The following is a 15,186-nucleotide window of genomic DNA, read 5'->3' on the forward strand; positions in this document are numbered from 1 at the left end:
TTTTATTAACATAGCTAAAGATGCACAAAGAAACTGAAAATGTGAGTTCCTATATCTGTTTATCTGATTAATGTTTTTTTCCAAGCTCAGAAAGAATCTTGAGTTCAGACCAAAATTTCTACTTTTAATGCTAATAAATCTTTGCTGAATTATTTTCAGTAAATAACCAAATTAGAAGGCATTTTCCAGTTACAGCTGTGACTTTTCAGTATCCTGAACTTTTAATGCCTCCTGTAAGCTATCTTTCATTACTATGTTCTCATCAACCGTTATGTGTCCAGATCTCTTCCAGTTAATGTAAATTAATTCCATTGATGCAATCAGGAAGAGAAGTCTGTGTTACGTGCAGTTTTATTCTTCTTCTTTAAGGGCTATGTTTTCTCAAATAAAGCAATTCTGGGACAAGGGATTCTGAAGGAAAAGATACCCACACCCCACATCCATACATATTGGCAGGACTTCATTCCAAAACAATCATAGCTACTGGACCCCTTAACAAAAAGGATTGGGTAACCCCACCTAATGCGTCCCTTTAGGCAGACATTATACTTTGTACATCTTACGCATCAGCTTTTATCTTGATTCAGAAATATAGCCAGGTAGGCTGCATTATAAATGGATGGTTTGTGTTCCCCACAGCAAAATGTCCTGTTTTCCTTTCTTGCTTGAGAGAGAAGGGCTTTTTTACCACTCTGATGGTCTGATTAACTAGCTAAAGCCTTGAAATCACTGCTGCCTCAGGTCTACTTCTTTGGGATGTGGAAAGCAGAGCCAATTAGCTCAGTCCTCGATGAGGGCAAATGTTAGAGAGCTTTTCCAGCATTTTCTTTGAAACTGCAGGGTAGATTTCCTGGGTGGGGGTGGGGGAATTCCTGCTTCCAAGTTCTTGACACTTCTTCTTTCCTGCCATGTGGACCTTGCCACCATCACCCCATTCCCCAAGGGATAGGGGTTTGTTGCTTTCCTATAGAATGTGAATGTGGGCAGCTAATGGTGGGGGAGGCGAGGCCCCTTGTTGAACACTGGGAAAATCTTATGCTTGGGAAGCATTAAAGCCAGCAGCCCATGGAAAGGACCTTAACCAGAAAAGAAGGTAAGATTGTAACGTCAAATACAAATGAAGATAGAATTTCTGGAGTTTTCCAATTTGCTTGGAGAGAGGTTGCTGTCATTATCACTTGTACTTAATATTGTTGTGAACCTCCTGTTATGAATTTTTTCATAGAAAGAAAACACCAGGTAATAGGGATAAGATGCTATTTTGTGATTAATAGCTCTGGCTTCCCACAAGAAATTACATTAAAATAGCTCTCCTGGATCTTCCAAATCTAGTGATTAATAGAGATGTAGAAATGCAGAAACAGAAGATTATGTAATGAATTCTCACCTGCAAAATTCTGGACTGCTTTTTATCCTACATCCTGATCACTATACTTGTCCTTCCAAAAATCATCTGGCTGTAAAGTTATGTTCCTTCACTGCTTTATTAATGCTAATTGCTCAAAAATTCCACAGTAAGAATAGGATATCTTCTTTTTTTCTTTTTAAAAAAATGCTCAATTCTGAATGTTCAAAGCTGCAAGCCTATGCTTTAATTGCTTTGCCTTACTGGGCAGTAGCCTATCCTGATGTGGATGCTGAATTATTTTTGAATCCCCAAGACCAAATAATGGCATTTTCAAATGAATTAAGTATTCCTATTGTTTACACTAATAAATGGAATAAGAGTCAAAGGTGGTGAACAATTCCCGAATACCAGAAGGCGGTGCTTAGATCAAGTGAATCTGAATGAGTCCGTCCACATTGGTCACTCCCTTTCAACTCTCTTTCCAGCATCCAGAAAGACTGTATTTGCTTCAGTGCTTGTGGAATCTTTACATGTTCAGGACCTTTGATATCACAGTTCTGCTTGCATACCAGTGGTGGGTTTAAAATTTTTTTACTACCGGTTCTGTGGGTGTGGCTTGGTGGGCGTGGAAGGGGAAGGATACTGTAAAATCTCCATTCTCTCCCCACTCCAGGGGAAGGATACTGTAAAATCCCCATTTCCTCCCAATCAGCTGGGACTTGGGAGGCAGAGAATAGATGGGGGCAGGGCCAGTCAGAGGTGGTATTTATCGGTTCTCCAAACTACTCAAAATTTCTGCTACCGGTTCTCCAGAACTGGTCAGAACCTGCTGAAACCCACCTCTGTTGCATACCCCCTCTCCCATTCAGCTCTGCAAGGCTAGGCTCAGGAAGGGCAAGGCTCAAAACACTATGGGGCAGAATCATTTTTCATGGTGATGTGCCCCTTATTCACTTTTGTGATACTTAGTTGGAACATAATGGCTAAACAAAGCTCTAGTGAAACAGTGAAAGACCTGATACCCTAATATTTGGTTATTTGGTTGTTTACACTTATAGCCACACTTAACAGCAATAGCAATAGCACTTAGACTTATATACCATTCCATAGTGCTTTACAGAACTCTCTGGGTGGATTACAATGTTAGCATATTGCCCCCAACAAACAGGGTCCTCATTTTACTGATCTCAGAAGGTTGGAAGGCTGAGTCAACCTTGAATCTCATCAGGATCGAACTCCAGGCCATAGGCAGAGTTAGCCTGCAATATTGCATTCTAACCACTGCGCAACCAAGGCTCTTCTTTATAGGCCACCATGTGATCTGTCACTAGGGTGATCTGAAGCATAACGGATTCCCAAACCTGAAGAGAGAAACCTTCTAAATCAGTAGTCTATTTTCTAATGAGAAGTTATTGTAGACACAGTTTATGCTTCTTGAATTGCAAATTGATATGCATTGGAACTACAATAACTGGATCAGGAAAAATTACAAGTTTTCTACACTACAACAGTGACTCCTTTTCTCCAATGTTTTTATTTACAATGATCCTATGTTATATATACTATGAGGTTTATAAGCTAGTTTGTCCAAGGCAAATCATTGAACCATAAAACTGAACAGGAATTTCTTTGAAAGATCCAACCCACAGCTCTAGCACCTCATCACGGTCCTCTGTAAGGGAATCCATAAGATAATGGGCAGCTGGCTATTTTCTTGGTATTTTTTGATTTTCTGGATATTTACATGTAATTGCCAGTAGCTGCAAAGGTAATAGGAGGAGCCCATGTTAGTGCAGATGAATGGACATCACTTTCACTTGTTGTACACACTGTATCTGCTGTTATTTTAGGGTAGAACAGAAATGTAAATGTCACTATTCCATATTGACCAAGCTAGCCTTTTACTTTTTTTAAAAAAATGAGATTTTTTTAATACTATATGCTAGTATAAAGGGCAAAACCAAGGAGATATATTTTATGATTAGGGAAATTTGGAATACCCATATATTTAGTTATGCACATATACAATCTACTTGTTCTGACTTAGGCTTCCCCAAAAAACATGAAGCAGAATCCTGGTCCCAACAAAACCCCTTTTATTAAACAAACAGTGAATTCCTCTCATTCACCTTCAGCAAAGTATTTCAAGAGAGAATTTACAGTCACAGACCTTATCTGGTTTGGAGAGCTGCCAGGCCGATATCTTCAAAACTTGGCAAAGAATTTCGGAGAGTCACAAACCAATTAGGCAAACTAATTGTCTCCTGCAAACTCCACTCCCCTTTTGCTCCTCTTTTATTCTCTCTGGGAGGGGCCATTCATCATCCACCTGTGGCCTTACTCCCAAATCGACCCTTGTCTTTAGCTGTTCCCTTTGTCTGGCAACTCTGTGTATGCACACACTGGGAACAGGCTCCAGCAGCTTGTCTGCCTTGCTGTTGTCTGACTCTGAAGGCTGCTGATAACTGGCATCTTGCCCTGGCCCCCTCTCTGCCTCCGACACAGAGTCCTCATCAGAGCCTTCCCCAGACTCCAGGACTGGCCCATGTTCCTCCCCAACCTCCTCACTGTCTGAATCTGCTGCCAGCTCCACTGGCTGCTGGCAGGCCACAACCACCACCATCACAACAAACAGGAAGAGGGAGGCGTATGACTCCTTCATATAACCCACCATGCTGAGTGAAGAGGAATGCAATTTCAATGGGGGGAAAAATCCACATTTGAAGAACAAAAGGAATTTCTCAGGTTGAAGATAAGGCAGTCATTCTGAGAAGTCATATGTGAAATCCTGTATTACATTGGAACAGAAGCCAGAATGTATTTGTCAGGGTTCCAAGTAACAGCCCATATGAAATCAAAACTCCAAGGCAGGGTTCCTCAAAGTATAGATTTATTAGGCATGTCATATTGGCACAGCTGGTGAAAACCCGACTCTGAAGTTTCCCAGGTTTTCCCCACCCAGTTCAAAATCCAAAGTTCTCCCTCCCCCCCATCACTCACAACCATCACATGGCCCAATCAGGTCTCTCTCCTCATCCCAGATGCCTCCCATCCACGCCCCTCCAGGTGCTGGTGAGAGTGTCCTTGGTTCCCAGAAGAAAGAATGTTATTTTGACTACATATTCCCCCAACTATCTCTACTCCCCTCTCCCTTTCCCACAGCTTCAGCCAGCCTTACTGTGGCAACCCTGAAGTTGCTCAAAGATGGCTCCAGGGTTGACAGTATTTCTTTCTATTATTGTGTTTCATTAGTGACAGCGGAACCATAATAAGTTTTCAAGTTCTAGGATATCAACTATCCTGACTACAGTTGGAGGATGCACATTGCACATCTACCTCCCAGACCAAAACCCCTAGGAAGAAAAGTGACCCTGGACTCTTGTATATGGGTCTTCCATCCAAAAGAATAGCTCTGAGGTCCACATATGCAGAGCTGAAAATCAAATAGGGGAAAGCTGTCCATAATCCCACCATGCATCCTGTGCCTGTTAGGATCAATGTCACTGAATGCTTCTCTATGTGCCTCTGACACAGCTGTGACCAACTGTCCAGGGAACCACAGTTCAATCAGAACTAGAAATTTCAAAATCCAGAGCAAAATGTGCCATTTTATTTTACTTATTTTATTTATATGGTGTAACTTAACTGGACATAAAATACAGATAGATCAACATTAGAGGCTCAGAGATTAAGTCAGATGCAGAGTCAATAAAGTCAGAAGAAACGGAGGGAGGTTGAAAATTAAGGATTTAAAATTTAAATGTTTTTAATTATTTTAGAATTCTATATGCTCCAGAGGCATTGGATTGAAATAGGTGACTATAGAAATAAAATAAATATCAATATTGTCTTTTGATAATCAAAATGATCTTTCAGAACATCTCAAACTTGTAAAATCTCAGTGAAGGCATACAGCCAATCTAGTTTCCCAGTTCTTTGCCTCATTTGCTTAAAGGAGGAAAGTAATTCAAAATAAGAAAACCTCCTTCCTTGACTTGAGGGAAAAGAGCTGAAGTTGTAAAGGGAGGAGGGGAGAGCCTGTTGAGATGCCCTGTCCCAATGCTGATGTCAGAGGTTGCCATGCATATACAAAAGGAAGACATAAAAAGGGGGAAAGGACCACCAGCTTGCACTGAGCCTGACCACTGAAGGCATAACCTGGATGTGCCATTCTTCAGTCCCCTTGACAAACAAGTGAGTATTGCCTTCAGTGCAGTCTGTCAGCTCTATGAATGTCTGCTTTTGGGAAAGGTGGGACTAAGGAAGGCAAAACAAAGCATGGCATGCATATTCTCAGTAGCCCATTCAAGTTATTGGGGGAAATGCTAAATAAAATCATCTTCCAGATCCATTTTTCCCACTGCATTGTCTAGTTTTTTAGGGTTTGTGTGTGTTCGTATTTTTTGTGTGCTTTATAAGCAAGTTTATTTGACTATTACTAATTGTTTGCTATTGTATTCTACTAATGTGATAATTTCCTGTTTTCCAATTCCATTGGTTTTTAAACAAAATAGTGGCATTCTTTATAAAGAACATTGTAGATGAAACAATTTCCAGTGTGCTTATTTCAGACACACAATCTGTGTCTGTGTTTAAAAGACAATTTATTCAATAAGTAATAAATGTAGATCATGTTATCCCAGCTTTCCAGTTTGGAAACTAAAGTTTAAAGAAACCAGCTTACCTCCAGCTTGCTAGTGAACTCCACCATAAAACAGACTTGATATCAACTTTCCATTCATTTTGCTTTTTCTTAAAGGAGATAATGATTTACCTGCAGCCACTATACGGGCTATTTATTTAATTAATTTAGATAATGATGCTCCAAAAAGATTTAAATAATTGTGAGATTATTTTGTAAGTTTTTCTTGACAATAAAAAAGTATTTTAATTTATATTATGCATTTATTTCATTTTTATCTGTTTTATTATAAGCCATAAAATGTAATATACATATAATAAATTTACACAGTCATTTCTTCCTATTTGCTATTTCCTATTTGGAAAACAGTTATTTATTTTATTTATTTATTAGTTCGATTTATATGCCGCCCTTCTCAGGAGACTCAGGGCAGCTTACAATGCATTAAACAATAGCCTTCATACTTTTGTATATACCTGCTTAGTAGGGCTTTTTGCCCCCCCCCCCAAGCGGTGTTCTATTTATACAAAGTCAGTTTATTGCCCCCACAAACCGGGTCCTCATTTTACCTACCTCGAAAGGATGGAAGGCTGAGTCAACCTTGAGCCTGGTGAGAATTGAACTTGCAGTAATTGCAGGCAGCTGGCAGCTAAGTGCTACTTTAACAGCAGCAGTTTAGTCTGTTTAGTTTCGCACCAGTTACCTTTGATTCTGAATGGGGTGAATTAGTTCAAACAATAGGGAAATGTTTGCTTAATAAAATTTACATTTACAAATGATGATTAGCTCAGGTAAATATTAAACATGTACATAATATTTTCTTGTGCGAGCAAAGAGAAGAATGTGAGAAGCAATCAGTCAAATTACAAAAGATAAAATGTTCAGTCTAGCTGTAGATTCCTTAGTGAGTGATCAAACACACTTTGATGTTTGATATAATAAAGACAGCAAGGGGTGGAGGGAGAGGCACAGCCAAAGATGGCACTAGGCAAACAGCAAGATGGGTGGTTGGATGGACACAGGCAAAACTGGTTGCTATTGAAAATAAAAAACACTTTGAAGTACAGGGGAAAAAATAGGACTTGGACAAAATTATCCAACCAATCATTGACAAAATCTGACTTGTTTCTTGATTATGCCAAGCTTGGCATAATAGATGCTGAAAAATGTTGAGTTATCCTGGGCCTGACAGTGGTATCCACTTGTACTCTATAATTCTGGGGTGTTATGGATTCTAAGGCAGACAGCATAGCTTGTTGGTAAACTTGTCATCTTGTCATCATGAGATGGTTTGTGCTGGGAGGCAAGCATGGCAGCCAGGAAGAGAGGACTCGAGGTTTCCAGAACTAAGAAATGAAGCCATGAATTAAACCTCTGATCTTTTGCTCTATTGGCTGCCAGGCTAACATGGTTCCTTTATGCAGAACAAACATATTTCCTTATGGATATAGCCCAGAAGGATGCCCAATGATCTCATTCCCAGGGTGAAAGGTAAATTCCTATGGGTGTTCATGTTGGTCTTTGTGAGAGAACCACTGAGAAACCTCAGGGTAAAAAGATGCTAGAGTTGCTCACAGACTGATTAGCTTTGGGGAAGGTAGGTAACATACACAAGTCAGATTCAAGAAACTGCCTGGTAGCACAGCTGATAGAAAGATGGGTATGCTGAGCATGGAAATGGCAACAATGAGCCGCTGGTACAGCACATGAGTCTGGTCTAGCACACCATACACTCTGGTGTGCTGGACCAGACAGGCTGGCACAAGACTACAAAGGTAAGTCCTGGGAACTGATAAAAGGAGAATTAGAAGAACACATCTTTGTGTTCTTCTAAATCTTTGCCCCTCTTCAGTGAGATTGCTTGTAATAAGTAAAAGACTACCAATTTGAAGAAGTCTGGGCTTTCAAAGAACAAATATTCCTGGACCTAATTGTTGCTCCCTTTTCTTCAGTTCCTGGCTGTGGTTTGACAGAGGTGAAAGTGAGTTTGCTAAAAGTTAATTCTGATGAAAAAAGGGCAGGATCAAGGAGCTTTCTGATGCTGGGCCATAATAGACATGATATGAATTGTAAGTTTCTAAAAGTGTAACTTGGAATGCTAAAAGAGACTCATACAGCAGTGGAATCTAGGGTGGAGTGGAATAAAGTGTGCTTTGATTATCTATTTTCTTCCTAAAGTTTTCCATGAAGCTTCAAAAGCTCATTTTCAGCAAAAAGAAACCACAAAGCAAATTCAGATTGAAATACAATAATTAAAGAATGATATTTAGAATATGAATCTAAAAAGAAACAACCCAAAGCAGAAAAAGCAACTTAAGCAATCAAAACAATGGACCATGCTTTTTATATCAGTTTGATGGCAAACTGATATAACTTAGTACTTATTTAGTACTAAGTAATTTTTCAGGAAGTATTTTTTTCTTGAAATTCAACATTCAAATTTGCTTTGCTGTTGTAGAATTTTGCAATGACTCTCTACTTTACTAAAGCTATCTTTTCCAGAGTGCTTTTCTTGTATGAGGCCAGTAACATACTTTTTGTTCCCTGTTGCTTTAGGTCACCTATTTTTTTCTTTGTTTAAAATCAGATATCAAAGTGCTTTGAAGAGTGGGGGAAAAGAACCTGAAAGGAATGAGGCTGCTAGTTATCTGCCTTCTGCTGCTGGTCTTTATACCTGAGACTAAATGCCGAATCCTTGAACGATTCATGGAGATCAGGAGTAAGTTCCCACAGCCAGGTGATTGCATGGATAGAGATATTTTTCATGAGCAAAATGTCCAGCATATATAGAAACCTGAACACGGGCTGAAGGTAGAATCTGGGGTAGTACCCAGTGGATGTTGGTTTTGTCTCATTTCCCTCTCAAGACCTTCTAAATGGAATGTATTACAAACTGCATTTGGCAGCAAAAATCTAGAAGACCAATAGATAGCATAAACAGTTAGATTTGATCCAGATCTAGTGGTTGTCCAGATTTTTGACATCTAGATATTCCTAATATCTGTTACTCTGGACATCTTGCTATGCAACACCTGCAAAAAAAATTTTTTACTTAATCTAGACTAATCTGTTCCAGACTGTGGAAATCAACCACAGATGTTCCCTAGAGTCTTCTTTTGTAGCTCTCAAAAATCTTATTGCTGAAATCTAATAGCAAAACTTTAAATATGATGAAGACATTTTCTAGGCACTTTAAAAACATCTCTCTCCCTTCTACCCCACCCCCCCTTCCTCCCTCTCTCATTGATTTTTACTTCTTTTATTAATTCAAAAGCCTTAAAAATTCTACCATTGTTTTTGTAAAGTTGCTGCCACATCACCTGATGGTCTCAAGTGCTGGGAAACAAAATAGAAAAAATTAATGTCCCTGGTGGGAAAAGAACATTGTCCACCCTTGCCCTACACCACAATGTTTTTAAACTTTACAAGACCAAAACAACCAAACAAAATATTATAAACATATGTCTCTCATGTGTCTTTTCATCATTTACCTCCATTCTGCAACAGCAGTTGTACATACATATAATATTTTCTCCAGAATTACATTCAGGCATCTAATGATCTCAAGATATGCTATGCTATGATCCATTGATTAGGCCAAGACTCCTTTCTTAATTCACACACTTCGATGTTCCAAATACAGCAACGCTAGCTAGCAAATGCAGCTTTGGAAATAAACATTTTGAATCCTAATCTCTTCCTTGTCAAATTGTTGCTTAGTATCCGAGCTGTTGTTGTTAGTTGCGAAGTTGTGTCCGACCCATCGCAACCCCATGGACAACTTTCCTCCAGGCCTTCCTATCCTCTACCATCCCCCGGAAACCATTTAAGCTCATGCCGACTGCTTCAGTGATTCCATCCAGCCATCTCATTCTCTGCCATCCCCTTCTTCTTTTGCCCTCAATCGTTCCCAGCATTAGGTTCTTCTCCAGTGAGTCCTTCCTTCTCATTAAGTGGCCAAAGTATTTCAGTTTCATCTTCAGGATCTGGCCTTCTAAAGAGCAGTCAGGGTTGATCTCCTCTGGTTTGATCATCTTGCAGTCCAAGGGACTCGCAGGTGTTTTCTCAATTCTTTTCACAACCATACATTGCAACTGGGAAAACCATAGCCTTGACTATACGTACTTTTGTGGGCAGGGTGATGTCTCTACTTTTTAGTATGCTGTCTAACTTTGCCATAGCTTTCCTACCCAGGAGCAAGCTTCTTTTCATTTCTTGGCTGTAGTCCCCATGTGTGGTGATCTTGGAGCCCAGGAAAATAAAATCTGTCACTACCTCCATTTCTTCCCCATCTATTTGCCAGGAATTGAGAGGGCCGGGAGCCATGATCTTTGTTTTCTTAATGTTCAAACCAACTTTTTCACTCTCCTCCTTCACCCGCATCAGAAGGCTCTTTCGTTCCTCTTCACTTTCTGCCATTAGAGTGGTATCATCTGCATATCTGAGGTTGTTGATATTTCTCCCGGCAATCTTAATTCCAACTTTTGATTCATCTAGCCCCGCCTTTCTCATGATGTGTTCTGCATGATGTGCTCTGCAAGTTAAATAAGCAGGGCGACAGTATGCACCCTTGCCGAATTCCTTTCACAATTTTGAACCAATCAGTGGTTCCGTGTCCAGTTTTCACTGTTGCTTCTTGACCTGCATATAGGTTTCTCAAGAGACAAATAAGATGGTCTGGTACTCCCATCTCTTTGAGAACTTGCCACAATTTGTTGTGATCCACACAATCAAAGGCTTTAGCATAGTCAATGAAGCAGAAGTAGATGTTTTTCTGGAACTCCCTAGCTTTCTCCATGATCCAGTGTATGTTGGCAATTTGACCTCTAATTCCTCTGCCTCTTCGAAATTGTGCCTGCATTTCTGGTAGTTCTCCACATACTGCTGGAACCTAGTTTAGGATTTTGAGCATAACTTTGTTAGCATGTGAAATGAGTGCAAAAGTGTGATAGTTTGAATGATCTTTGGCATTGCCTTTCTTTGGAATTGGAATGTAAATTGCCCTTTTTCAATCCTGTGGCCACTTTTGAGTTTTCCAAATTTGCTGGCATATTGAGTGTAGCACTTTTACTGCATCATCTTTTAAGATTTTGAATAGCTCAGCTGGAATACGGTCACCTCTGCTAGCTTTGTTGGTGCTCAGACTTCCTAAGGCCCATTTGACTTCGCATTCCAGGATGTCTGGCTGGAGGTCAGTGCCCACCTCATTGTGGTTATCAGCAGTGGTGGGTTTCAAATTTTTTTACTACCGGTTCTGAGGGCATGGTTTGTGGGTGTGGCATGTTTGGTGGGTGTGGCTTGGTGGGCGTGGCAGGGGAAGGATACTGTAAAATCTCCATTCCCTCCACACTGCAGGGGAAGGTTACTGCAAAATCCCCATTTCCTCCCGATCAGCTGGGACTTGGGAGGCAGAGAGTAGATGGGGGAGGGGCCAATCAGAATTTTTACTACTGGTTCTCCAAACTACTCAAAGTTTCCGCTACCGGTTCTCTAGAACTGGTCAGAACCTGCTGAAACCCACCTCTGGTTATCAGGAACGTTAAGCTCCTTCTTGTATAGTTCCTCTGTGTAATTTTGTCACCTCTTCTTAATCTCTTCTGCCTCTGTTAGGTCCCTGCCATTTTGGTCCTTTATCATGCCCATCTTTGCATGAAACGTTCTCTTCATATCTCCAATTTTCTTGAAAAGATCTCTGGTCCTCCCTATTCTACTGTTTTCTTCTATTTCTTTGCACTGTTCATTTAAGAAGGCATTCTTATCTCTTCTAGCTATTCTCTGGAATTCTGCATTTAATTGGGTGTATCTTTCTCTTTCTCCCTTGCCTTTCGCTTCCCTTCTTTCCTCAGCTATTTGTAAGGCTTCCTCAGACAGCCATTTTGCTTTCTCGCATTTCTTTTTCTTTGGGATGGTTCTAGTTGCTACCTCTTGTACAATGTTGTGAACCTCCGTCCATAGTTCTTCAGGCACTCTGTCTATCAGATCTAATTCCTTAAATCTATTTGTCCCCTCTACTGTATATTCATCAGGGATATGGTTTAGTTCATACCTGAATGGCCTAATGCTTTTCCCTACTTTCTTCAATTTAAGCCTAAATTTTGACATGAGAAGCTCATGATCTGAGCCACAGTCAGCTCCTGGTCTTGTTTTTACTGACTGTATAGAGCTTCTTCATCTTTGGCTGCAGAGCACATAGTCAATCTGATTTCTGTGTTGACCGTCTGGTGACGTCCATGTGTAGAGTCGTCTCTTGGGTTGTTGGAAAAGAGTGTTTGCTATGACCATCGTATTCTCTTGACAAAATTCTACCAGTCTATGCCCTGCCTTATTTTGTATTCCAAGACCAAACTTGCCTGTTATTCCGGTTATCTTCTGACTTCCTACTTTAGCATTCCAATCCCCCATGATGATAAGGACTTCATTTTTTGGTGTTAATTCTAGAAGGTGTTGTAGGTCTTCATAGAACCAGTCAACTTCAGCCTCTTCAGCACCAGTGGTTGGGGCATAGACTTGGACTATTATGAAGTTGAATGGTTTGCTTTGGATTCGAACTGAGATCATTCTGTCATTTTGGGGATTGTATCCCAGTACTGCTTTTCCTATTCTTTTATTGACTATGAAGGCTACTCCATTTCTTCTTAGGGATTCTTTCCCGCAGTAGTATACCTGATGTTCATCTGAATTAAATTCACCCATTCCTGACCATTTTAGTTTGCTGATTCCTAAGATGTCAATGTTCAGTCTTGTCATCTCTTGTTTGACCACATCGAGCTTGCCTTGATTCATGGATCATACATTCCAGATTCCTATGGGGTATAGATCTTTACAGCATCGGACTTTCCTTTCACTACCAGATACATCCATAACTGAGCGTCCTTTCGGCTTTGGCCCAGTTCCTTCACTCTTTCTGGCACTACTAGTACTAGCCCTCTGCTCTTCCCCAGTAGCATATTGGACAACTTCCAACCTGAGGGGCTCATCTTCTAGCATCATATCTTTTTGCCTTTTGGTACTGTCCATAGGGTTTTCATGGCAAAGATACTGGAGTGGGTTGCCATTTCCTTCTCCAGTGGATCACGTTTTGTCAGAGCTCTCTGCTATGACCTATCCGTCTTGGGTGGCCCTACATGCAGTGGTGGGATTCAGCCAGTTCGCACCACTTCGGGAGAACCAGTTGTTAATTTTCTGAGCAGTTTGGTGAACTGGTTGTTGGAAGAAATCATTAAGGCAGATAACCGGTTGTTAAAGTATTTGAATCCCATCACTGCCTGCATGGCATAGCTCATAGCTTCATTGCACTGCGCAAGCCCCTTCACCACAAGGGAGTGATCCATGAAAGGGAAGGCAGTGATCCATGAAAGGGATCCAAGCTGACCCGTGTACAATTTCCTGAGCAGTGGCGAATCATTTAGCTTGGCCTTTTTTACAGACAATTGGGACAGTGTTCCCCAAAGTGATTTGTATTTACCCCCAAGAGTTGATGGAACTATCCATCACAGGTGGTCCTCGACTTATGACCATTCACTTAATAACAGTTCAAAGTTACAATGGCTTTGGAAAAATGATTTATAACCCGTCTTTACAACTTGTGATTTACAACAGACCATCGCAGAGGCTGTAGTCATATGATCGCAATTCAGGTACTTGGCAATTGGCTCACAATTAAAACTGATTGCAGTATCCTGCAATCGTGTGATCATGTTATTGACCTTCTCAGCTGGTTTCCAACAAAAAATATCATTTGGAGAAGCTGGATTCATTTAATGACCATGTGATTCACTTATCAACCATTGTGATTTATTTAACAAACATGGGAAAAATGGTTATAAAATCAGGTCCAGTCACAAGTTAACCCATTACAACAGAAATTCTGGTCCCAATTGAGGTCATGTTGAGAACTACCTGTACTGTTCTTATTATTTCTAGTACTATTAGATAAAGTAATATTTATTACCTTCATTTCATGCAAGAAATGTTGGGAGATTGATGAACAATCTAAAACTTCATGGGAGGATCAATGAGCTTAAGAGTTTGGGGACTCCTGGTATAGACCAACTTTTTTTTTATCAAAGTTCTAAAGTCTAGTAAATGGCTAATATTATTTCTAGTGACTGCTTAAAATACACAACATACTAATAAAATTATGCAAATGATATACACTTGAAGAAACAAGTGTGAAGAGCATCTGGCATCAAAATAGAAAATGAGGAATTGTTTCTTCTAATTTTTTTTCTCCATGACATGACAATGGCTACATTTTAACACTGCATAACAATTGCAGAAGAATATTCAGTTCACACTTATGGATAACAAATGCCCATATTTTTAAGTATTTTCTTTTTGTCAATTATGATAACTATTAGCATTATTACATACAATAATCATCTTTATATTTTATGAGTTATTTTATGAGACTGACCTGATAGAAATAGTCCCACCCACCTACCAAAACTGAGACATTTTTCAGAATACTGTAATACTAATACTCCTCTAATGAGTGCCTCCATGTTTTACAATATGCTAGGAACCACCCAGCTGTTTCAAGTACACTTTCCCTTTCCACTGAGTTCTCACTGTCTTCTGGGTTTTGCCTTGCAGATCCTGATATTGATCCTTCTTGGTACACTGGGCGAGGGATCCGACCTGTGGGGCGGTTTGGCAGACGAAGAGCAGCTGTAGAAAATGTCCAGAAGTCTGGCAACAGGCATCTGCAAGCTTGTTTCCCTGTAGAAGAAAGCAGTGAATCTTTGCAAGATGAATGAAGCTGCATAAAAATTTTAATACAATGGTAACCAAATATATATATATATATATATAATGCACATGTGCACAGACGTAATCTATCTTCATCGTCTATCCTTTCTAAACCTTAATAAATATGTTGGATCTTGCTTCAGTCTTTATTATTGTTATTATACAAATCAAATAGAATGTCTTTTGGCTAAAGAATTTCATTAGATCATATTTCTCACAAATACATTTGTATTATTACAAGGCATAAAATTCATTTTTGGATTACTGTACTTATACTAAGTAGTGCAATTCCTCAATGAACAGATATTATTGTAAATAGTTTTGATTTATTTACTTTGCGTAGCTACGTTTTGCATTTTTATCCTTCCTTTTCCATTCCAATATGTCATTTTATCTATTAAAATATAAGACTCACCTTCCAGGAGTTTATAGTGTAAAATACAAT

At 39.7% G+C, this 15,186-nt stretch overlaps 1 protein-coding gene across 2 annotated transcripts; it reads left to right on the forward strand.

The window, feature by feature from the left end:
* Positions 1-901: 901 nt before the first annotated feature.
* On the forward strand, positions 902-14,866 carry PRLH (prolactin releasing hormone). 2 transcript variants are annotated; one of them, XM_087891886.1, is made up of 3 exons: positions 902-1,093; positions 8,578-8,727; positions 14,586-14,866. In XM_087891886.1, exons 2-3 carry the CDS (start codon positions 8,622-8,624, stop codon positions 14,747-14,749), a joined length of 270 nt encoding a protein of 89 aa, XP_087748012.1. In that variant the 5' UTR covers positions 902-1,093; positions 8,578-8,621; the 3' UTR covers positions 14,750-14,866. The 2 variants fall into 2 exon arrangements, with proteins under 2 accessions (XP_087748012.1, XP_087748016.1); XM_087891890.1 differs by having other exon boundaries at positions 8,578-8,709.
* The last annotated feature ends 320 nt before the right edge of the window (positions 14,867-15,186 follow it).

This window comes from Pantherophis guttatus, chromosome 1 (genome assembly GCF_059756535.1).
Source record: "Pantherophis guttatus breed Tessera chromosome 1, ASM5975653v1, whole genome shotgun sequence".
Taxonomy (NCBI): domain Eukaryota; kingdom Metazoa; phylum Chordata; class Lepidosauria; order Squamata; family Colubridae; genus Pantherophis; species Pantherophis guttatus.

Bases quoted from the DNA above. Each gene is read 5' to 3' on its own strand.
- PRLH (XM_087891886.1), top strand. From the start codon at position 8,622: ATGAGGCTGCTAGTTATCTGCCTTCTGCTGCTGGTCTTTATACCTGAG. The intron at 8,728-14,585 runs GTGATTGCATGG...TTTGCCTTGCAG, and splicing joins GAGTAAGTTCCCACAGCCAG to ATCCTGATATTGATCCTTCT.